The 26,467-nt window shown below is 34.9% G+C and overlaps 1 protein-coding gene across 2 annotated transcripts; it reads right to left on the reverse strand.

The window, feature by feature from the left end:
- Positions 1 to 1,856: 1,856 nt before the first annotated feature.
- LOC110380092 (glutamate receptor ionotropic, kainate 2) lies at positions 1,857 to 10,258 on the reverse strand. 2 transcript variants are annotated; one of them, XM_021339967.3, is made up of 18 exons: positions 9,993 to 10,258; positions 9,745 to 9,905; positions 9,505 to 9,672; positions 9,255 to 9,421; positions 8,971 to 9,167; positions 8,585 to 8,850; positions 8,411 to 8,515; positions 8,216 to 8,332; positions 7,939 to 8,145; positions 7,633 to 7,794; positions 7,163 to 7,362; positions 6,886 to 7,087; positions 6,683 to 6,774; positions 6,415 to 6,551; positions 3,186 to 3,301; positions 2,823 to 2,975; positions 2,346 to 2,422; positions 2,030 to 2,165 (listed from the first exon to the last, which is right to left on the reverse strand). In XM_021339967.3, exons 1-18 carry the CDS (start codon positions 10,063 to 10,065, stop codon positions 2,144 to 2,146), a joined length of 2,622 nt encoding a protein of 873 aa, XP_021195642.3. In that variant the 5' UTR covers positions 10,066 to 10,258; the 3' UTR covers positions 2,030 to 2,143. The 2 variants fall into 2 exon arrangements, with proteins under 2 accessions (XP_021195641.3, XP_021195642.3); XM_021339966.3 differs by lacking the exon at positions 2,346 to 2,422 and having other exon boundaries at positions 1,857 to 2,165.
- Between the last annotated feature and the right edge of the window lie 16,209 nt (positions 10,259 to 26,467).

The following is a 26,467-nucleotide window of genomic DNA, read 5'->3' on the forward strand; positions in this document are numbered from 1 at the left end:
ATTTATTTGTATTATAAAATATAGTTAGTTATTTATTTCTATATTTATAATGATAATGTATGTTGAATAAAATAAAAGTACTGTTTACCGTTAAATAAATTTTACTTTGTCTAAAAATAGGTCTTTTTATTTTTTGGCACGTCTAAAAAGAGGTTTCTAAAATAGGCTCACTTTGCCAGCTACTTAACGACTTGTTTTCCTCACATATGTCATTCTTCACGGAATTATTTATGATTATTGTCAAGGAGGATAAAAAATTGGCTTCACTTATAGCGTCCATTATATCTGAGGCGAAATTCTGTGACCCCGATGTAATGCGGGCTACGACTAATGACTCTTAAAATCAAATTAGCTGCCAATTTACCTTGCCTTTGCCAGCTATGGGACATTTAAGAATAAGTACAGTTTTATTAAAATATTCCTGACCAGTTTTGTTTGGTAATTTCACTGAGGGTGCTTACATAAAGAAACAGGTTTCCGGTACAGACAAACCTGTACGGGTAGGTACCGATCAGTGCAGGTATAATATTTCAATACAATCCTATTCACTCACTTATAAAGAAACAGGTTGTTTACCTGTTTCAACTTACCTGTTTCTTTATAAGTGAGATCCATAATTATCTAATTGGGAGGTTGTCCATTCATTGTCAACTTTAACAAATTATTTCGATCTACTAAAAGATCGAATTTCACAACTGTTGGAAGGGATACATAAAACCACTATTTCAGTGTCCGAAGCGGAGTGGACACTGACCTCAGCGCGTCCAGTAGCATAAATAATTGCCTGACACCAACTTACAACTTGCGTGGTGTTACTGCGGTCTACAGATTAATTATATGAATAAGACATCAGGAGCTTGGGTTTAATGTAATAAAAATAAGCGGTTGGTACTCCTACAGTAAAAACGTTTTATGTACTTTTTTATAGTCAAGTCACCGGCTAACCAAACAATGTAGAATTTTCTTTGAAGACCATGTGGAATTTAGGATTTATTTTGCCAAATTGGAACTAGTGAAATACATAACGCTTTTCGGGATTAAATAGTAACTATCATAAAGATCTTGAGTAAATAAAGTGATGATAATTTGAAAGACAAACAAGTATACTTAATAACAAGATCCAAGATCCTTACACGCAAAAAATTCTGCACCATAAACAACTGCACCTACTATTTAATTCGAGCCTCCTTTCCCTTGGACTCGTTGTCAACGGTTCTGAAATATAAGGAATGACCCCAAGAAGTGGCGGCTCCTCAATCAAGCTCCTTCATTACCGTACCCTCCTCACCGTCGACACATTACAAGGACGGACTGCCACGCATTTCTCAAACCACGTACTAATTAACAGCTTGACATGATATGAACTAGCTGGTAGCTACGTAGTTGTTTCATGGAATTCGACACTCATTTGTTGGATAACACGGTTCATGGTAAATACTAAGGGAAAATTGAGACAGTTTAGAAAGAAAAATTAAAGGCAAATTTTACTGATAGGTGTATCAAAGAAAATATTGAAGTCAAAGTAAGATTATGGAGAGACACTAAAACTAAAGCTTTTTTCATTCAATAAGCTTAATTTAATAATTAACAGTTCGCAATACAATCAGAAATTGCATAACAGTACCTATCACATTCAAATGGTTACATAATTAATGTTGACATTAGTTAATTAGATTGCGATATCATGGACATTATAATCTGTATGATCGACATACCTAAAATTACAAAGCCAATGACATATTTATTGCATTAAAATCACAATGGTCACTTTAAAATTAACATTCAACATGTCCTGTGATTTTAGATAAGATACATTATAATCATATTAAATGTTGAAAAGTTGTAGAATGAAATATTAATTTATTTGTAGCCTACATAGCACTTCGCAAGCTATATTTCCTCATTTTAGCCATCTGTACCGCATTGCTCTGTCTCCTACTATGCAGAGTATGATGAGAATGTCCCGACCTCTCAGATCGCGGGGTGGGTGATGGGTCTGCGCGATCATCATCATCTGGCGACTCTGCATCAGCGTTCTTCTCCCCATCATCCTTAGAGCCACCAGAACCGCTGCCAGTAGACTCTCTATGGCGAACAGGTTTGGTATCCCCACTAAAGCTCAGAATAAATTTCAATTCCGCTTTCAACTCTTCTCGGAACGATACCTGCAAAATTATGAAAACAGTGTAAAAAAAGAGAACCGCGATGCTTGCTAGTCGAATAATATTTACACTACTGATGAAATTCAATACCTACTTTTTAGTGGAACCACTGGGTAGCAGAATGGAATGTAAACAGAAAAAACTACAGGGAGGTACAGATAACAGAAAGGGTATAGAACTTACCAATGGCAATGAAAATAATTATGGAGAAACACGAAGCAACTACAGTTTGGTAGGGGTTCAAACTGGATCATGCAATTCTGGTAAAATGAGAAAACACAATTTCAGAATAATTTATTTACAACATGGGTACGGAGTTTCTGTAGCGGAGGATAGTGTGAATATTCGTACATGCAATTGTCACACTCAAATCTACATTTGTCCCAAAAGCCACTGCAACGGAGGATTTAAATGAAATAAATAAACACTCGAATAGACTGAATATTCTAAGATTTTCATTTATTTTTAAAGAGCACTGATTCATACTATAAATGAAACCATTCCATACCTAAACTGTGACCATCAGACCACCAAGTCACAAGCCCTTTTATCTATTCATCATTCATCTCAACAATCTTAAAAAACAGCTAACCCTAAACCACCGTCAAACAGTGAAATGAAAATATAACAAAAGTAATGTATATTAATGACACAAAATACCTTCATCTTGCGGGATATCATCCACACGTCGAATACCATCTCCACAAAGGCGCAGACGACAGCCATGCCCGAACCCGCAGCGAGCACAATGAAAACGCCGCCCACGTTCGCTAGCACTAAGGGCTGGGCTTCACCGCCGCCCGCGTCGTCATCCTGATCGATACAGATAGGTTAATGGTTCAGCAGAACATTTTCACGATGAAGACTAATGGTGTTGGAGCGATCTAAATGTTTTAGGGATCTAAAGTTGTGTTACGCGTGATTATGTGAAGCTTTCTAAAATTAAAATATTTAAAAAAAATTGTCCCTGATGGTTGATTTAGTGCCATTATTTCGGATTAAGGGTAAAAAATATTAGCGTACGGCACAAGCACCCCCTCCACGTTTTTCTTTCCACCATTTATCTTTCATTCTCGTTAGTTTTCCCTCTTCTTGCAGTTGCAGTATCGATTCGCTCATTGGTTGTCGATAAGGAGAATCTGTAAAAAAGTGTGCAAAAATATAAAAATGGGTCCCTAACGTTATGAACTTAAGATAAGATCGTCTTATACATATTATATCAAAGGCAAAAAAAAGGAATAAATATTATAATCTATCTATACATACATATAATAAATCTGTAGAAAAGTAATTTTTGTACATTGAAGAAATTGGCAAAAAAAATAGCCAGCATGTTAAAGGATAACTAACAGAACCCATTTCCATCATTTTTGTCATTTTTGTCTGTTTGTCTGTTTATCTGTTTGTTCGTTCGGGATTCACGTAAAATCTACGAATTCAATGCAGACAATGCTTATATACAAAAATTCTACGTAACTTGGGGTATTACTTAGTTTTTGTTTCATCGAAATCGATTCACTCTATCAAAAGATATGATTAATTTTGTGAATTCAAGATGTAAAATATTACGACACGCAATCTGTTTGTCAAAACTGTACATTTGAATGTTGTACTTATATTAGTTGATCGGCCTATTATTAACCTTTACACAGAAAATCACACCTTCATAAGTAACTTCGGAAGAAAAAAAAAATGAAAATTGTGTTTAGCCAAGGTTAAAGTAGCTCCATCTGTGGTAATCTGTGTTAAATAAAATACATAAAATTTGTCAAAGGAGCGAGGTGGTAAATGACAATAAATTACCATACATTCTTTATAGAGGATTATTATTTCAACAGATGGAGTTGTGTATTTTCCGTAATTCACCATATTTTAACACGTAGTGTAATTTTTCGATAGACATTTCAATAGTGTTTGTCAGTTTGCCGTGCCACATCAAAATCCAATTATAATTATTACCTTGATGAAAGGAAAATAATAGTTCTCAGCCAAATTTAAAACGGTGCCATCTAAATTATTTTTTGAATATTATGTCAAAAATGATGACTTTAGTATAACAATTAATTATCATTTAAAGTTACAGATGGAGTTTATATCAGGATTTTTCATAAACATAGTTTAGCTTCTCTTCCACTAATGTGGTGGCCTTAAAACAAATTACTTTGAGTGAATAGTATTAAGTAGACCTTCATTATTTTTCTGATGCAAAGTATGTAAACTTAATCCTAGAAGAAAGGAGGATCTGTCTCGCAAGTGCTGCTAAGCGTGAGGTAGGTAGGTAATGTAGGATTCTGTAGCTTTAAGAACAAGCCCAGATACAAAGTGCAGATAAGAAATGGGAGCTTTCTCGATTTAATACCATACACACGTAAAATGCTTTATGCGTCTGAAAACGTACAAATTGCGCGTCGCATACCAGAGACATGCTTACTTTCAACTTCTGATCGCAAATACACTGGTCACGATTACGAACAGTCTCAGTAAGACCCGAGCCAAGTCTAAAAAAACACCTTTTATATAAAACTACGTTTGATGTCATTCAATCACAAAGACAGAATTGTTTTCTGTTGCAAATCCTATCCACCTGTATCCTATCCTAATCCAGCATGCATTGCAGGTGTGCATTGCACAAAAACCAATGGTATCCTATTCGAGAAGTCAAAAGAGTCGACCTGCCAACGTCAGCTTCTGCGCTAAGCAAGTGTTCTTAATAGTACCATCAGAATTACATTCATCGTTGAATGAGGTGAATAAATTTTCAGAAACCACAATAACAGTAGGAGCAAAAGCATATGATCGCTTCATAGAGCTCTGATTGGCCCCAGTTGACCAAGTCAGGTCTGATTTGTTCGTTCATCAGATCTTTGAAAGTTTTTCGGTGGACTTTTTTTACTTACTGTCGTCCTGTTTACGTGTGACACAAAATATGGTATAAAATGGTGTAAAATTTCGCTCTTGCTTTTATACGCAAGAGCGAAATTTTCCTGGTGTGCGGTAGTGACGCACAGTATACAACACTTCTGTTTCTTTTGATTTGCTGGCTCCACCAAGAAATGACAAATTGAGAGCGTACATTTTGAAAATCTTGGCAAAACTGCAGGTTTCAAGTACGAACACATGAAGTGGACTCTCACAGATACGTACATTTTGCCTATTCGAGAACTAATGCAAACATTTCGGTGGAGTCCCGGCTTAGGCCTCCCCCACATTAGGCGTGCGCGATCCTCGGGCGTGTGAGTAGCGCGGGCGTCGCGAGCACGCTGCATGAACGTCGCGTTTTGCTGCCCTGCGGCATTTACCTACAGCGAGGTCGCGCGCGCGCGCCGCTCTCCTGACGTTTAACTGCTAAGGCGTTTAGCGGGTGGCGGGGATAGCAGGCGAAGGGTAAGAACGCAACTCGAGCGCCGCGTCGCTTGCACTCTTCACACATGCCGCAGGGCAGCAAAACGCGACGTTCATGCAGCGTGCTCGCGACGCCCGCGCTACTCACACGCCCGAGGATCGCGCACGCCTAATGTGGGGTCAGCCTTACCATAGTGAGTAAGTGCACAGAAAATCCCCGTCATACAAGTGTTTCTCCCCAGTAGTGAAACTATCCTACCCTATGCGCCTGCTGATGATGATGACTCATTTTATCATCCATCCGGCTATTCCCCAACTATGTTGGTGTTGGCTTCCAGTCACCGAATCTGTTTGAGTACCAATATTTTGCTTGGAGCGACTACCTATCTACCTATCTTCAATCCAGTCAACTACACAAGCCGATATCCATGGTAAGGCTGACAGACTTTCTGGCTTCTGATTAGTCGCAGCAGCTGCAGAAAATGTACAAATGACAGCTTTGTCAGACTCAAAGCATATCATCATCATCATCATCATCAGCCTATCGCAGTCCACTGCTGGACATAGGCCTCTCTAAGTGCACGCCACTGAGATCAAAGCATATAGACATAGATTATAACTGTTTCCTGTGAAAATTACTTACGCACCATACGTAATAATTTTCCAAATTGGCTGACTAGATCCAGAGATATTCACAACGTCACAAACTTTACTTCTTTTGTTTAGATAAATGGTCACATCCACAACACAACCTTGATCAATGAATCTATGCGACTGCTAAGTGCTAATCCTAATTATACTGTCACGTGAAAGAATGCACCTACGGGATAAGTAGTATTTTGACTATTCTATATTGCCCACGCAGACGAAGTTGCGGGCAACAGCTAGTTATTGAATAAAATTCTCTTACTCTTTTTCATAGCGATGCCATAGCCCTTACTGTCCAGTAACCCGCCAACTTGTGCGACATCACAGTTTCTCTCGACCATGTACTCGATCGATGTAGATTCCATTAGAAATGCATAGTTTTCTGAATCCGATTTTACTCTGACGGAAAAAAGTTCAATTGATCTTCTTTTACGCGAACGTTTTATAATAATTTAATAACTTAGGCGAGGACTACTTACTGATGCATTTTTGCTTTATGAAGTAGTAGTTTATTATAGAATAAAACTCACCTGTCCAAACCTTGATCATTTGTTGCTGTCTGTAATTCTGGGTGGTCTTCCATATAGTGATACATTTTTTGATACAGTAAATTATCTGACTCCTGAGCAAAAACAAAGTTAATTACAATGTGATTTTCTACTTAGTGCCAGTCAATATCTTTCAAGAAATTTCCTTCGATACTTATTTATTATTCATCACGAATATCCGTTACCTTGAAGAAACTGAAGGTAGCTCCTCCTTTCTTAGCGCCATAAGTCATTCCATACGGGTTGCTTGCGAGGTCATTTACACTTTTAATAGCATAAAACTTTGATTCGACCGTAAGAAAAGCAGCTAGGTTAGCCGTGTAAGATGAAACCATGATTAAAGTGAAGAACCACCACATACTTCCAGCCATACGAGTTGATACGGCACTAAAACATTTATGTAAAAATAAATGCACATTAGTTTAACAAACAAGAAGATCAACTTTAGAATTAAATACTTGCATGGGTGCAATTTCAGATCCTTGAGTAAGCACACTTCCTAACGTAAACCAAAAAGAGTTGGCTAAAGTGAACTGATTATCCAATGTTTCTGGTTCTTCTATACATGGATATGGATTTTGCCACTCTTCTGGAGCCAGTCGTCCTAATATAAATAAAAGGCAAGATACGCCTACAAACGCTCCAGCCAACCATCCCCATACCTGTAATAGTGACAGATATTTTAAAATGGAGCAGAATTAAAAGTCACTAGCGGTTGCCTGCTACTTCGTCCGAGTACAATTAAAACTGTCTTAGCGATATATAGCCTATAACCTCTTCCTCGATGAATGGGCTATCTAACATTGAAAGGAGTCTTAAAATCGGACCAGTATGCCTGAGATTAGCGCCTTTAAACAAACAAACAAACAAACTCTTTAGCTTTATAATATTAGTATAGATTTACAATATAAATGCTTTTTACTTATACTTACTCCCATGGAAAACGGTGAAATGAAGGAAAAGAGATCTGGTGGTTCCTTTGTTGGTTTCTTATACAATATGGTTATACCTAGGTTCATGAAAGGACTAGTGAAGTCTACTGCTTTTTGTCGAGCTGCTGTTATGGTTAAGTCCGTTATAGCGAAATCTGCTCTCTGCAACATGGAAAGATTTTGGAAAAATATCAACATTATATTGCACATAGGTTAATGTGAATTCAACTACTCAATACCAGAAAAAGATAAGAGCTTGTCACAAGTTTCGTGAAATTTGGCCAAAATAAGGCAAATGATAGTTACACCGTCCATAATTTTCTCCATCATTCCGTTCCATTTGCCTGTCTTCTTATCGTACGAGCCATAAACCCCATCTTCTTGTATATCGAAAGTGTAATTAAATTCATTTATTTTAGCTAATTCGTCAATGAGTTCAATGCCGAAGCCTTCGTATCGGTCATTGCCTTCAAGTTTTTTCAAAGATTCTTTGAGCATACCGTAAGGAGCACTCTGAAAATAACACATTTTAAATTTTAGGTGATATCTTAATTTTCTAAAAAAAAAGGAAATTATTACATACCAATGCTGTGAGAACGACAAAATGTTTGCCTTTCATTGATTCGGACCCTTCTTGTTCTGCTGGCGATACATTGTCTTTTGTTTCAACAAAACCATCCTCTAACGTCCACGTTCCTACCTAAAGTGTAAGTAGCAGTTACAATATTATTTTAACAAGAAAATAACAAATTCAAAAAATAATTAGCAATATTAATACCTTATCTAATCCGTAGCTCATAATTTCAAGTACGTCTATTTCAATTTCTGAACGGAAACCATCTTCGTCAAATTTTATTATCCCTGTTAGTCCATCAACTTCCATCTACAATTAAACACATTATTTTATTTCAGAAAAAAATATAAGGATATAGCTGATGATAAAATTACTTACAGTCCTCGCATAATTTACAATGCTAGATCCAAAGCCCCAGCTTTCTGCGTCATCACAAGTTACATTGGAACCCTCTTCAAGAGACATAGCATTCAAAGTTGAAACAAATAAGGTAACAGCATCGTATACCAAAGCTAAATCTAGTGTCAAACCATTTTCTGCTATCGCATTTTCTATTTCGTTCTCAGATAGTTCGGCTACTTTCTCATTTAAAGATGTGATAAAGTTTTGAATGGACTCTAAACTTGGATCGAACATCCGAATTCCTGGACATGAAAAACAATGACATTGTAGCAAGTCAACATGTTTGCGCACCCTTGCAATTAGAAAGAATATACGAGTTATTTAGATTCTTAATAATATATATTTTTGATTAAAAGCAGTACCTGTAATACTGGAACCTCCATGTTTAAATGGGTCTATGTCTATTGTTTGGAAATCTGGATTCATGATTAAGTAGCTATGTTCATCAGACATGATTCCCACTTGCTGTGCTTGTTCCAGCACTAGTGGCAACGTTTCTCTTTTACAGTTTATTATGTAGTTTACCGATCCTGACTTTTTAATGAACTTCAATTGCGACCTAGAAAATAAATTACAATTTTCAATGTATATTTTCAAAAACGCAATACACATGATATACCTATTTTAGGACAAAGTAGTAGCTTACCTGAAATCGTCACCATCAGGTAATTGTACGATTTTTATTAATATTTTCTGACCAGTGTCTAAATCTTGCATTGATAAAATGCTGTCGAAAAATGGTAAAAGTTCTGCACCTTCATAAATTATGGTAAAATCCGTCCACCCTTTTAATTCAATGAGGTCTGCAAACAACTACGGAAAATTGTGTATCAATTTTAACAAAGTGTTAAAATACGAATGCAAAATTATATCATCTATATAAAACAATAAAATACCTGAGAATAAGCCAAGTGATGTGGAAACAAATTAATAACAGACCAATTGCGATTCTGTGTTTCCACAGGATCGGTAATAATGTGAGGTATTTCCAGGTAATCCGCTATAGACTGAATATGTTGTAATGAACCTTTCTTTGTTGGACCAAAAACTCCAAACACGTTACTCTAGAAAATAAGTTTGTTTAAAATTATATTTATTATACTAGTATCCCAGCTATAATGGAATATAACAATTACCTCTAAAAGCGTACACATCGCATTTTCAGCTTCAGTTAAGTCAGAAGGAGATGTTTTTATGACATTTGCTACAAATGGATTTTCTTGGTCTTCGGATGCCGCCGCAATTGCAACGTTGAATGCGGCTTCTAATAAAAATGTGCCGTCATCGAAAATGGCACCTGAACACAGACAATACAAAAGTAGAGTAAAATAAGAACAAAATAAATCAAAACTGCTTAAAAATCGAATAAAGTAACAAAACATACCCAAAGTTCTATCTCCATGTACGCGAAGTAAACATAATGTTGCCGCAAGCCATTTTAGCAGTAATCTTGACATTCGTCTCAATCATAAACCAACACAACATCAATATAAAATTCCTAACATAGATTTGGTGAAACCTTTATTACAGATCTAATGAATGTCCAGAAGAAACGATGCCACTTGACCCAAATGTCTATGCGGGAACGAATGCCCTAACTATAATTGTTTCGAATGCTATTCTACTGGCTCTAATATGTAACTGCAGCGCTAAAATTAGCGACGCTCTCGATTTGAATGTATAACACGTTATTATCTGTGAGTAACAAGTATTAGGTATATCGTAATCAACAAGACTGAAAACTGATTAATGCGTTACTATAGACATTCATTATGAAATTGATTTACCGAACTGAAAACAGAAATGAAAAAAAACAAAGCAACTGAAACATTAACTTTCCACTGTAGAGCAAAGCAACAATAAGTAGTAAATATTATTTCAATGCTTGATGGTGACATCTGACGGGAATTTCTGGTATCTTTCAGCATGCCCTTTCCCTTTATCACCGTGGTTAAAGATTGATTCCCAGCTGAAAGTTTCTGGAGTCCTTATCGGCCTATACTGGTTTCGTTATTTCTTCACTCTGCCACTAGATGGCAGTGGTTGAACTGTTAACTGTACTACAATGAGAATGGATTTAGTGCAAAATAAAATTCCCAAAAAAACAACAACGTATTTTAAATGTGTTAATTATTAAATATTTCTGATCTGATCTTAGTCTAACTTTACCCCATATACTTTCTTTTTAAACAAAATGGATGAAGAACTTGAATATTTGGGTAGCTTCCTTGCGAATTAGCTTTTAGGTTTCGACTGAGACCGGTGGAAGCTTAAGTGAAATCATCTTAGATCTTAGCCCAGCAGTGGGAAAGCATCAAGAAACTTTTATCTATCAAAAGTTGCTAGATGGCGCAACGTGTTTGATAATGCTATAATTTCGGCGTTAATATTATTTAAGTAGATTTCGACTTAAAACCTTTAAATGATACGAATGTATGTAGGCACCTAAATGTACACATATTTACATAACACTTAAAAGTAACTTAAAAAATTGCTCCTCGTCACTGTCACCGGTACCTAATTAGGTTATATTCATTCAAAATTTAAAGCAACCAAATCTCATAAATAGATAGGAGTTAGAGCGTCAATATTAAAATACATAGATGGAGTAGGTACAACACAACAGCATATTAAAAATATTCTATGCACAACATTTCGTTCCATGCAGCTACTACTCGTAATAATTAGGAAAATGTCACAGTATTTCAGGCAAACCAAAAGCTGCTCTGGCTGAGGCAAATTGGGATCGCATCGTAAACTTGGAGATTGGAACGGTTTTGTCGCTAACCACCAAACCGCTTTCGCGCTAAGCCTAAAATTGAGAAATACAGGATGCATTCAGAGAATATATCGTGTTCCCACTCGAAGTAATCCTATTTTAAATTAAATTCGAACTTAGTTCAAAACAAATGTAAACGTAAATAGTGCAAAAAAAGTTCCTCTTCTACGAAATAAATATTTGTATAAATATTTTACGTTTCAATGAACATAGGACGGATAAAAGTATAATAAATATATCTATTCAAAGATTTTGAACAAACGACGTTAAAGTTTTTTATGAACATTTTCATGCTTTAAAGTCATGTCTCGCTGTGTCCGTGAACCTGGCAGATCATTGTCTAGCAGATCAACTTTTTTTTTGAGTTCTTATCGCATGCAGATGAGTTCTATAGTTCCTGATAGTTTTCAGGAATAGTTCTGCCATTTTCAGCTGAAAAACGATAGTTCACAAAATGATCTGCTAACTTCCGGTAGCAGAGCATTTTTCAGAAAATCAAAAAAAAACTGAGATATTGTCACATAAAGATGAGTTCCATAGTTCCTCATACTTTTCAGGAATAGTTCTGGCGTATTTCAGCTGAAAAATATTTTTTTTCCCAATTCACGTTTGAGTGTTAACAGAGCATAAATAAAGATTAAAGTGTTATTTTCAAAGTTCAATCCAGATAAAAGGGCGAAAACTCATTTGTTTTCGATAGATGCTTCATGAAACTGTAATCTAGACTTCAATTCAAATCTAGAACTATCATTAAAGTATCAGCAGAGCATGGCTGAAAGTAAGAAACTGTGAAATTTCACATTTTAGTATGAAAAAATATTCAAAAAAATATTTTCGCGGTTCCAATTACTCTAGGAGGCGGGAACTATCGCGTTTCTGATAGAAAAATATCAGCACCATAATATAACAGCAGATTCAAAACCAGAACTCTCACTAAAGTATCAGCAGAGCATGGTTGAAAGTAAGAAAGTGTGAAATTTCACGTTTTAATATGAAAAAATATTCAAAAAAATATTTTCGCGGTTCCAATTACCCTAGAAGGCGGGAACTATCGCGTTTCTGATAGAAGAATACCAGCACCATAATATAACAGCAGATTCAAAACCAGAACTCTCACTAAAGTATCAGCAGAGCATGGTTGAAAGTAAGAAACTGTGAAATTTCACATTTTAATATGAAAAAATATTCAAAAAAATATTTTCGCGGTTCCAATTACTCTAGGAGGCGGGAACTATCGCGTTTCTGATAGAAAAATACCAGCACCATAATATAACAGCAGATTCAAAACCAGAACTCTCACTAAAGTATCAGCAGAGCATGGTTGAAAGTAAGAAATTGTGAAATTTCACATTTTAATATGAAAAAATATTCAAAAAAATATTTTCGCGGTTCCAATTACCCTAGGAGGCGGGAACTATCGCGTTTCTGATAGAAGAATACTAGCACCATTATATAGATACAGATTCAAAACCAGAACTCTCACTAAAGTATCAGCAGAGCATGGTTGAATGTAAGAAACTGTGAAATTGCACGTTTTAATGTTAAAAAAATATTCAAAAAAATATTTTCGCGGTTCCAATTACCCTAGGAGGCGGGAACTATCGCGTTTCTGATAGAAGAATACCAGCACCATAATATAACAGCAGATTCAAAACCAGAACTCTCACTAAAGTATCAGCAGAGCATGGTTGAAAGTAAGAAACTGTGAAATTTCACATTTTAATATGAAAAAATATTCAAAAAAATATTTTCGCGGTTCCAATTACTCTAGGAGGCGGGAACTATCGCGTTTCTGATAGAAAAATACCAGCACCATAATATAACAGCAGATTCAAAACCAGAACTCTCACTAAAGTATCAGCAGAGCATGGTTGAAAGTAAGAAATTGTGAAATTTCACATTTTAATATGAAAAAATATTCAAAAAAATATTTTCGCGGTTCCAATTACCCTAGGAGGCGGGAACTATCGCGTTTCTGATAGAAGAATACTAGCACCATTATATAGATACAGATTCAAAACCAGAACTCTCACTAAAGTATCAGCAGAGCATGGTTGAATGTAAGAAACTGTGAAATTGCACGTTTTAATGTTAAAAAAATATTCAAAAAAATATTTTCGCGGTTCCAATTACCCTAGGAGGCGGGAACTATCGCGTTTCTGATAGAAGAATACCAGCACCATAATATAACAGCAGATTCAAAACCAGAACTCTCACTAAAGTATCAGCAGAGCATGGTTGAAAGTAAGAAACTGTGAAATTTCACATTTTAATATGAAAAAATATTCAAAAAAATATTTTCGCGGTTCCAATTACTCTAGAAGGCGGGAACTATCGCATTTCTGATAGAAGAATACATGCACCATTATATAGAAGCAGATTCAAACCCAGAACTATCACTAAAGTATCAGCAGAGCATGGTTGAATGTAAGAAACTATGAAATTTTACACTTGAATATTCAAAAAAATATTTTCGCGGTTCCAATTACCCTAGGAGGCGAGAACTATCGCGTTTCTGATAGAAGAATACCAGCACCATAATATAACAGCAGATTCAAAACCAGAACTCTCACTAAAGTATCAGCAGAGCATGGTTGAAAGTAAGAAAGTGTGAAATTTCACGTTTTAATATGAAAAAATATTCAAAAAAATATTTTCGCGGTTCCAATTACCCTAGGAGGCGGGAACTATCGCGTTTCTGATAGAAGAATACTAGCACCATTATATAGATACAGATTCAAAACCAGAACTCTCACTAAAGTATCAGCAGAGCATGGTTGAATGTAAGAAACTGTGAAATTGCACGTTTTAATGTGAAAAAATATTCAAAAAAATATTTTCGCGGTTCCAATTACCCTAGGAGGCGGGAACTATCGCGTTTCTGATAGAAGAATACCAGCACCATAATATAACAGCAGATTCAAAACCAGAACTCTCACTAAAGTATCAGCAGAGCATGGTTGAAAGTAAGAAACTGTGAAATTTCACATTTTAATATGAAAAAATATTCAAAAAAATATTTTCGCGGTTCCAATTACTCTAGGAGGCGGGAACTATCGCGTTTCTGATAGAAAAATACCAGCACCATAATATAACAGCAGATTCAAAACCAGAACTCTCACTAAAGTATCAGCAGAGCATGGTTGAAAGTAAGAAACTGTGAAATTTCACATTTTAATATGAAAAAATATTCAAAAAAATATTTTCACGGTTCCAATTACTCTAGGAGGCGGGAACTATCGCGTTTCTGATAGAAGAATACCAGCACCATAATATAACAGCAGATTCAAAACCAGAACTCTCACTAAAGTATCAGCAGAGCATGGTTGAATGTAAGAAACTATGAAATTTTACACTTGAATATTCAAAAAAATATTTTCGCGGTTCTAATTACCCTAGGAGGCGAGAACTATCGCGTTTCTGATAGAAGAATACCAGCACCATAATATAACAGCAGATTCAAAACCAGAACTCTCACTAAAGTATCAGCAGAGCATGGTTGAAAGTAAGAAACTGTGAAATTTCACATTTTAATATGAAAAAATATTCAAAAAAATATTTTCGCGGTTCCAATTACTCTAGAAGGCGGGAACTATCGCATTTCTGATAGAAGAATACATGCACCATTATATAGAAGCAGATTCAAACCCAGAACTATCACTAAAGTATCAGCAGAGCATGGTTGAATGTAAGAAACTATGAAATTTTACACTTGAATATTCAAAAAAATATTTTCGCGGTTCTAATTACCCTAGGAGGCGAGAACTATCGCGTTTCTGATAGAAGAATACCAGCACCATAATATAACAGCAGATTCAAAACCAGAACTCTCACTAAAGTATCAGCAGAGCATGGTTGAAAGTAAGAAACTGTGAAATTTCACATTTTAATATGAAAAAATATTCAAAAAAATATTTTCGCGGTTCCAATTACTCTAGGAGGCGGGAACTATCGCGTTTCTGATAGAAAAATACCAGCACCATAATATAACAGCAGATTCAAAACCAGAACTCTCACTAAAGTATCAGCAGAGCATGGTTGAAAGTAAGAAATTGTGAAATTTCACATTTTAATATGAAAAAATATTCAAAAAAATATTTTCGCGGTTCCAATTACCCTAGGAGGCGGGAACTATCGCGTTTCTGATAGAAGAATACTAGCACCATTATATAGATACAGATTCAAAACCAGAACTCTCACTAAAGTATCAGCAGAGCATGGTTGAATGTAAGAAACTGTGAAATTGCACGTTTTAATGTGAAAAAATATTCAAAAAAATATTTTCGCGGTTCCAATTACCCTAGGAGGCGGGAACTATCGCGTTTCTGATAGAAGAATACCAGCACCATAATATAACAGCAGATTCAAAACCAGAACTCTCACTAAAGTATCAGCAGAGCATGGTTGAAAGTAAGAAACTGTGAAATTTCACATTTTAATATGAAAAATATTCAAAAATATTTTCGCGGTTCAATTACTCTAGGAGGCGGGAACTATCGCGTTTCTGATAGAAAAATACCAGCACCATAATATAACAGCAGATTCAAAACCAGAACTCTCACTAAAGTATCAGCAGAGCATGGTTGAAAGTAAGAAACTGTGAAATTTCACATTTTAATATGAAAAAATATTCAAAAAAATATTTTCACGGTTCCAATTACTCTAGGAGGCGGGAACTATCGCGTTTCTGATAGAAGAATACCAGCACCATAATATAGAATCAGATTCAAACCCAGAACTCTCACTAAAGTATCAGCAGAGCATGGTTGAATGTAAGAAACTATGAAATTTTACACTTTAATATTCAAAAAAATATTTTCGCGGTTCCAATTACTCTAGGAGGCGAGAACTATCGCGTTTCTGATAGAAAAATACCAGCACCATAATATAACAGCAGATTCAAAACCAGAACTCTCACTAAAGTATCAGCAGAGCATGGTTGAAAGTAAGAAATTGTGAAATTTCACATTTTAATATGAAAAAATATTCAAAAAAATATTTTCGCGGTTCCAATTACCCTAGGAGGCGGGAACTATCGCGTTTCTGATAGAAGAATACTATCACCATTATATAGATACAGATTCAAAACCAGAACTCTCACTAAAGTATCAGCAGAGCATGGTTGAATGTAAGAAACTGTGAAATTGCACGTTTTAATGTGAAAAAATATTCAAAAAAATATTTTCGCGGTTCCAATTACCCTAGGAGGCGGGAACTATCGCGTTTCTGATAGAAGAATACCAGCACCATAATATAACAGCAGATTCAAAACCAGAACTCTCACTAAAGTATCAGCAGAGCATGGTTGAAAGTAAGAAACTGTGAAATTTCACATTTTAATATGAAAAAATATTCAAAAAAATATTTTCGCGGTTCCAATTACTCTAGAAGGCGGGAACTATCGCATTTCTGATAGAAGAATACATGCACCATTATATAGAAGCAGATTCAAACCCAGAACTATCACTAAAGTATCAGCAGAGCATGGTTGAATGTAAGAAACTATGAAATTTTACACTTTAATATTCAAAAAAATATTTTCGCGGTTCCAATTACTCTAGGAGGCGGGAACTATCGCGTTTCTGATAGAAGAATACTAGCACCATAATATAGAAGCAGATTCAAACCCAGAACCGCGAAAATATTTTTTTGAATATTTTTTCATATTAAAATGTGAAATTTCACAGTTTCTTACTTTCAACCATGCTCTGCTGATACTTTAGTGAGAGTTCTGGTTTTGAATCTGCTGTTATATTATGGTGCTAGTATTCTTCTATCAGAAACGCGATAGTTCCCGCCTCCTTGAGTAATTGTAAAAGCGAAAATATTTTTTTGAATATTAAAGTGTAAAATTTCATAGTTTCTTACATTCAACCATGCTCTGCTGATACTTTAGTGAGAGTTCTGGGTTTGAATCTGCTTCTATAGTCTGGTGCTAGTATTCTTCTATCAGAAACGCGGTAGTTCCCGCCTCCTGTGGTAATTGGAACCGCGAAAATATTTTTTTGAATTTTAAAGTGTAAAATTTCATAGTTTCTTACATTCAACCATGCTCTGCTGATACTTTAGTGAGAGTTCTGGGTTTGAATCTGCTTCTATAGTATGGTGCTAGTATTCTTCTATCAGAAACGCGATAGTTCCCGCCTCCTGTGGTAATTGGAACCGCGAAAATATTTTTTTGAATATTTTTTCATATTAAAATGTGAAATTTCACAGTTTCTTACTTTCAACCATGCTCTGCTGATACTTTAGTGAGAGTTCTGGTTTTGAATCTGCTGTTATATTATGGTGCTGGTATTTTTCTATCAGAAACGCGATAGTTCCCGCCTCCTTGAGTAATTGTAACCGCGAAAATATTTTTTTGAATATTAAAGTGTAAAATTTCATAGTTTCTTACATTCAACCATGCTCTGCTGATACTTTAGTGAGAGTTCTGGGTTTGAATCTGCTTCTATAGTATGGTGCTAGTATTCTTCTATCAGAAACGCGATAGTTCCCGCCTCCTAGAGTAATTGGAACCGCGAAAATATTTTTTTGAATATTTTTTCATATTAAAATGTGAAATTTCACAGTTTCTTACTTTCAACCATGCTCTGCTGATACTTTAGTGAGAGTTCTGGTTTTGAATCTGCTGTTATATTATGGTGCTGGTATTCTTCTATCAGAAACGCGATAGTTCTCGCCTCCTAGGGTAATTAGCACCGCGAAAATATTTTTTTGAATATTTTTTCATATTAAAATGTGTTATTTCACACTTTCTTACTTTCAATCATGCTCTGCTGATACTTTAGTGAGAGTTCTGGTTTTGAATCTGTATCTCTATAATGGTGCATGTATTCTTCTATCAGAAACGCGATAGTTCCCGCCTCCTAGAGTAATTGGAACCGCGAAAATATTTTTTGAATATTTTTTAATATTAAAATGTGTTATTTCACACTTTCTTACTTTCAACCATGCTCTGCTGATACTTTAGTGAGAGTTCTGGGTTTGAATCTGCTTCTATATTATGGTGCTAGTATTCTTCTATCATAAACGCGATAGTTTTCGCCTCCTAGAGTAATTGGAACCGCGAAAATATTTTTTTGAATATTAAAGTGTAAAATTTCATAGTTTCTTACATTCAACCATGCTCTGCTGATACTTTAGTGATAGTTCTGGTTTTGAATCTACTTCTATATAATGGTGCATGTATTCTTCTATCAGAAACGCGATAGTTTCCGCCTCCTAGAGTAATTGGAACCGCGAAAATATTTTTTTGAATATTTTTTCATATTAAAATGTGAAATTTCACAATTTCTTACTTTCAACCATGCTTTGCTGATACTTTAGTGAGAGTTCTGGTTTTGAATCTGTATCTATATAATGGTGCTAGTATTCTTCTATCAGAAACGCGATAGTTCCCGCCTCCTAGGGTAATTGGAACCGCGAAAATATTTTTTTGAATATTTTTTCATATTAAAATGTGAAATTTCACAATTTCTTACTTTCAACCATGCTCTGCTGATACTTTAGTGAGAGTTCTGGTTTTGAATCTGTATCTATATAATGGTGCATGTATTCTTCTATCAGAAACGCGATAGTTCCCGCCTCCTAGAGTAATTGGAACCGCGAAAATATTTTTTTGAATATTTTTTCATATTAAAACGTGAAATTTCACAGTTTCTTACTTTCAACCATGCTCTGCTGATACTTTAGTGAGAGTTCTGGGTTTGAATCTGCTTCTATAGTATGGTGCTAGTATTCTTCTATCAGAAACGCGATAGTTCCCGCCTCCTAGAGTAATTGGAACCGCGAAAATATTTTTTTGAATATTTTTTCATATTAAAATGTGAAATTTCACAGTTTCTTACTTTCAACCATGCTCTGCTGATACTTTAGTGAGAGTTCTGGTTTTGAATCTGCTGTTATATTATGGTGCTGGTATTCTTCTATCAGAAACGCGATAGTTCTCGCCTCCTAGGGTAATTAGCACCGTGAAAATATTTTTTTGAATATTTTTTCATATTAAAATGTGTTATTTCACACTTTCTTACTTTCAATCATGCTCTGCTGATACTTTAGTGAGAGTTCTGGTATTGAATCTGTATCTCTATAATGGTGCATGTATTCTTCTATCAGAAACGCGATAGTTTCCGCCTCCTAGAGTAATTGGAACCGCGAAAATATTTTTTGAATATTTTTTCATATTAAAATGTGTTATTTCACACTTTCTTACTTTCAACCATGCTCTGCTGATACTTTAGTGAGAGTTCTGGGTTTGAATCTGCTTCTATATTATGGTGCTAGTATTCTTCTATCAGAAACGCGATAGTTTTCGCCTCCTAGAGTAATTGGAACCGCGAAAATATTTTTTTGAATATTAAAGTGTAAAATTTCATAGTTTCTTACATTCAACCATGCTCTGCTGATACTTTAGTGATAGTTCTGGTTTTGAATCTACTTCTATATAATGGTGCATGTATTCTTCTATCAGAAACGCGATAGTTTCCGCCTCCTAGAGTAATTGGAACCGCGAAAATATTTTTTTGAATATTTTTTCATATTAAAATGTGAAATTTCACAATTTCTTACTTTCAACCATGCTTTGCTGATACTTTAGTGAGAGTTCTGGTTTTGAATCTGCTGTTTTATTATGGTGCTGGTATTCTTCTATCAGAAACGCGATAGTTCTCGCCTCCTAGGGTAATTGGAACCGCGAAAATATTTTTTTGAATATTTTTTCATATTAAAATGTGAAATTTCACAATTTCTTACTTTCAACCATGCTCTGCTGATACTTTAGTGAGAGTTCTGGTTTTGAATCTGTATCTATATAATGGTGCATGTATTCTTCTATCAGAAACGCGATAGTTCCCGCCTCCTAGAGTAATTGGAACCGCGAAAATATTTTTTTGAATATTTTTTCATATTAAAACGTGAAATTTCACAGTTTCTTACTTTCAACCATGCTCTGCTGATACTTTAGTGAGAGTTCTGGTTTTGAATCTGCTGTTATATTATGGTGCTGGTATTTTTCTATCAGAAACGCGATAGTTCTCACCTCCTAGGGTAATTGGAACCGCGAAAATATTTTTTTGAATATTTTTTCATATTAAAATGTGAAATTTCACAGTTTCTTACTTTCAACCATGCTCTGCTGATACTTTAGTGAGAGTTCTGGTTTTGAATCTGCTGTTATATTATGGTGCTGGTATTCTTCTATCAGAAACGCGATAGTTCTCGCCTCCTAGAGTAATTGGAACCGCGAAAATATTTTTTTGAATATTTTTTCATACTAAAATGTGAAATTTCACAGTTTCTTACTTTCAGCCATGCTCTGCTGATACTTTAATGATAGTTCTAGATTTGAATTGAAGTCTAGATTACAGTTTCATGAAGCATCTATCGAAAACAAATGAGTTTTCGCCCTTTTATCTGGATTGAACTTTGAAAATAACACTTTAATCTTTATTCATGCTCTGTTAACACTCAAACGTGAATTGGGAAAAAAAATATTTTTCAGCTGAAATACGCCAGAACTATTCCTGAAAAGTATGAGGAACTATGGAACTCATCTTTATGTGACAATATCTCAGTTTTTTTTTTATTTTCTGAAAAATGCTCTGCTACCGGAAGTTAGCAGATCATTTTGTGAACTATCGTTTTTCAGCTGAAAATGGCAGAACTATTCCTGAAAACTATCAGGAACTATAGAACTCATCTGCATGCGATAAGAACTCAAAAAAAAAGTTGATCTGCTAGACAATGATCTGCCAAGTTCACTGACATTGTCTCGCTTCTCTTACTTTCGTGTAGTTATGAATAATGTAATACACCAGCTTTTTGCAGTACATAAATGGTATTTTACCATTATACATTTATAAGCTTCAAAATCAAAATCCAATTTAGGCACACGATGTATAAAAACGCTAAAAGCATTAAGCTTCTAAAGTAGTATAAGCCTTTGCTTACGTTTCAATGTAATATTTTATTAAAATATTATAATAAATGTTCCACGTGCGTGATATTTAGATAATGTGTAAAGGAAAATGAAATATAAGTACCCAGTTATTACTTTTAGCAACCTTAAATTCTACCTGAAATATACCTAAGAAAGAACCCTAAGCCAAACACTGTAATCCAGGATTAAGGATTGTTACAAACTCGACAAAACTTGAATTTCTGAAAGAAAGGAGAGAATTTTAAATTAGTTTTATTTTAGCGAAACCTCCGCAATCATAATGATTTACAGCGAAAACGGTAACGGCTAAAGTAAAATCTGTAGTCATAACTAAATTCATTGTTATATAAGACCTTTGGTACAAAATTGCTTCTTCGTGTCCAAAGGTCAATTTTGTCCTACAAAAATGTGGTTCGATGCTGAAAATCCAGGTATAGCCTTCAATCCCGTTAGTGTCGGCCAACCGTGAAGAAAGTGAACATTTTTAGAGGATTTTAAGCTTCCATCTCGAACCGGATTCCTGATATTCCGTAAATAGTTCACAAAGTAAATTTATTACTTTTATACTGGCCAGCAAACTATTTGGCACCTAATATGCGAAAAACTTGGATTAATATTTAAGCACAAGTTTTTTTAAATACATTGTGAAGTAAGAAAATATAGACTTTATTTAACACGTTTAAGACAACGAGACTAAAAAAAAGAAAGATAGCATAGAGCAAGTAGAGGAGTTTATAGCACTCCGGGTATTTGTAATTTTAATTATTTCACACAAATATATTAAAAAGCCTTATAAGCCCTTATAATCATGTTATGAAAGTAGATCTTATTAAGAATTAAATACAACATAATATGTGCTCATAAACAAAACAAAACTATGTTAACCTTCGTTGTTCGAAAGTTGCACCTTCTTCGAAAGTTATTTTAATAATACCTAACGATATAAGTACTTCAAAATTAATTTTGCGCAACACGACGCCGAAAGTGGTACAATATTGCTCTTCACTAAATATAGTACGTCGAGTAGGGAAATGGACTGAAATGATTAGATTAAATGTAAACTAAGAGTCGACTTACACTTGGATAATTTTTACAGCGTAGGTATTGATCAAATAAAAGGTATTCATCTTTATCAATTTGCGTTCTGAAGAATTTCAGACCCTTTTTCGAAACGATTAAACATGCTTTAAAAGATACAAAAAATTCAGGTTTTATTAATCTTATTGGAAACTGTTTTCCCATATTTCAGAAACAATAAAACGAATACAAAACCTTTACGTGAGTATAAATCATAAGATTAAGTTAAGGTCAACTGAAAGTCGCGACAGATGCTGTCCTAGTTTACATATCGCCGTGGGCGGATCGTTTGAACCCAAATATATCAGCTGTTTAGCATAAATTGCGATACATATAAAAACAAGAGCCTTGAACAGATGCGTACAAGCTACATGTCAAGTGATTCAATTTCGGGGTACAACCGTTTGCAAAACCCACTTAGGTTGTAGGATAGTTCGTACATTTATTTTCGAGCCTACATTTATCTTGTGGAGAACTAACTAAATAAAGCCTTTGAGAACCAGACTTTGGGTATTGATGAGCGTAGTCTCGTCTGCCCATTCATTGTCGAAATACATAGTGTGTGGAGTGTAATGACGAACCTAGCTCTTGGGCTGCCCTATGAATATATTCACACATTTATAAATTCATTTGGGGGCTGATTTAGCAAAACATGTATATAAACATATTTTAATTAGCAAGATTAGAGTTTAGACAGAGAGGACTACAGAAAAGGCTAACCGTCAGGAATGAAGAGACCTGCAAACAGCAAGAAAGATACTTGGAACCGTCCACTTTTGAGCCGTTTACATTTTAATAAAATGTTAAAACAATCTCATTCGATGAAAACAGCTGCAGTACTTACTTATTTAAGAACTGCAAAAACCAAAACTTGAAACTAATAAACTGACAGCCGAATTCATCCATTCAAACCTTCAAAAGACAATGAATTGTCCGTCTGATAGAAAGCACACAGGGACTATACGCATAGCCGCACCGGCCTTAATCGATATTCCAATCAACGGGCTTGTATCGGTGAGTAAAGCCGGCGGTCAACATATTGTGACCACGACATTGTTGACGCTCTCGTAACTCTCCATCAACAAGCAGATTACTCAGAACAGTGTACACGATAAGAGCTTTGATTTACTGTTCAGATACTTGTACAAACATACAAACAATGTATTCCGATCTTGTTTTAATAGCTTCCGAGAGATGCTTGAAAGTTTATCGTGATGTGAAAGATTCTACCTAATATAAACCTTACTTTTCTTATAATGTGTGTTGATATGATAATGTTGAAGGTTACATGTAGTTTTAAAAGGAATAAACTTAATGAAAACATTGAATATTTGAAAATATTTGAATTAAAGACGAGAAGTTATCATTAGGTCTTTAAAAAACACAGTCTAGTATTTTCAAGACAGTTCAGTCAAGTTTCAAAACTTAATAAACGTTAAACCTACATTTATGTACACAAACCGACATAGATTGCTTATCTTCGTAACGTTTTTCCTTGAAATAGGATATTAAACTTCTTATTTAGATAATTCTGTACTCAATGGAGTTTATCTGAAAGCTTAGCCTGAAGCTAAGATCAAACCGCTAAGTTGATTTTGGAAAATACACAGAAAATAACGTAATTTTTTGTTATATTTTCCAATAAGTAATTGATAAATTATTTTTAAGTTAGATTATAAAACTATTGTATCTTCTAGTGGTTATTGCAAAACAAAAGTATGTGAATGCATAAGGATAAAATATTTAATACTAAGACGACGTATATCTCTTGCACTAACCTCGAGGTGGCCATTAAAATGAATTATTCGAATACGTGGCTCAGTTATACTTATGTAACGTAGAATGCACACCAAACTACATTTGTATTGTTCTCATATTGTTACAATATATTTTAAATTAAAAAGAGAAAGATGAAGAACGGCTTTGCGGTCAAATATCGAGTTGGACCTACCAACTCGACACACACTCCTACAACTCGATCATCGAAAGAATCGGCCAATCGATCAATCTGTTCAATTCTATGAGATAGTTACGTTCAACAGTAGAGAGACTTCCACTTTGATACTCAATTTTAGCGTGAAATATCGATTTATTGGAAGTAGCTTATTATTGTATTAACGATTTTGTTTATCGTCTGGATAGTTTCATTGCTTTCTTTTATTAATGTTGAGTACTTTAGTGCTATAAGTTAGCCTATTATTGTGGAATAGCCACAGTTATGACCTACATATTTTATTCAAATTAGTTGGCGGTGTGACTAACAATTTATTTACTTTAGGCAGACAATGCTTAGGCTGAAAATGGATCCCAAAGGTCCTCTTTTTATTTGTGAAACTTTTCGTTATTGCCATATTCATGTTGCTAGTTAAAACTCTAGTAGAATAACAAGTTTTCATTTGTACCTTTTTACCTTAGAGTATTTGTGTCGTATTTGTATAAACTATTCTAAGCTAGCCTTTGTGAACGGTTGTATTGGTATTTGTGAATACATAAAAATGATTGAGTAATAATTTTATATAATTAAAATATTTTTTTTTAAACTTAATGAAACCTCTTGTATTTTATGCGTTTTGTAAGCCAAACAAATATATTTTAATTAATATCTTGCAACAAACTTATTAAATACCAATTTTGTATTAAACCGTATTTTATAAATCCTATTCATTTTGCAGATAATTAAATAACATATCTTCGAGTGCTTTTATTATTAAAAATGCTGATCAAAGCAATTCCAAGAAAAACTTTCATTCAACAATAAAAAATTAAAAGCATCCGCAAGCTATAAATTAAGCTGCCTTTTATTTCCATTTGTGTTAAGAATTCTTCCAGTTATTCTAGTTAAAGTATTTAAATTGCTGGGGAGTTCCTCGGGGAGCCATTGCACAAACATCCCGGGAGGCAGCTGGTCGGCGCGGGGCTCCTACAATTGCAAGTTCCGTTACTTGCAGCGAGGCTACGTGACTTGCGGCCTGTACCGAATCTACGAGTGTTCTTGCATCCTTGAAAAAAATAAAAGAATACGTTTAGATAACGTTTAGCCAATGTTTTACAGGAATTACAAATAGTGGTTTTCCAACTATTCGTACTTTCATCTGTTCTTAGAATCACAGCTGAATCAATCGCGGAATTTCTACAATTTATTTTATGAAAGTTAATGTTGCTTTCAACGATCTTCTGTTCAAAATAAAATCAAAGACAAAAGTTTTACTTTTTTATCTACTGTAGAAGGTCGGGATCACTGATAGCTTCGACGGACAAGTAAAAATGAGCTTAGAAAATCACTGAAAGGGTAACGAGAAAACTTTTTCATTATTAATCAGGTTGAAACACGTAACAAAGTAATTCTTGTTGCTAAATACCTATCTCGTAGCTCTTAAACATTGAAAGACTATTAAAAAGACTAGTCATAAAACGTCCGTTTCGTCTTACTTTGTGCGCGATAATGGATTGTTAAAAGGCAAAGTTCTTTTTATCTTTTAAATACAATTAAGACACTATCTACGAGCTTAGCAGTGCATAGAAGTAATTCTTGGCGTCCATCCTGGCCGCGGCGAGTTAAAAGGCTTTGCCTTTCAAATTAACGTTGCCAATCGAGTAGATGGTGCTTAAGTGATTTGGTTTTATTCTGGGGAGAACCTGTGGATCTATAGGGCGCATTTAGATTTAATTCATTCAAACTGTACATTTCATTCACTTAACGTGTTTCGTGTATGTATAATGTCTTTACTTTTAAATAAGTAATAGAAAAGAAAGCAGTAAAATAAATAAGAAACCGCCATTGCTATCGCCATTGTCATAGAAATGAAGCAGTCGTTATTCGTAAAATTAAAAAATTGCTGAGTGCCGCCGACGTGACGTGAATGGGTCGCGCCGCGGTGCCTGACGTCGGGCGCGACGCCCCGGGCAATCTGACGGGAGCGCGGCCATCGACTGTCACACCTATTGAAACTGCTCGATACGTGATACACCACGCCTAACCAACCGCAGATTTAATTATCCTTTTACTCTTTCACTGATCTCCCATTTTTATCCCGCCAACAAATAATAACAGTCCCGAATGGAG

Source organism: Helicoverpa armigera, chromosome 7 (genome assembly GCF_030705265.1).
Source record: "Helicoverpa armigera isolate CAAS_96S chromosome 7, ASM3070526v1, whole genome shotgun sequence".
In the NCBI taxonomy this organism is placed as follows: Eukaryota; Metazoa; Arthropoda; class Insecta; order Lepidoptera; family Noctuidae; genus Helicoverpa; species Helicoverpa armigera.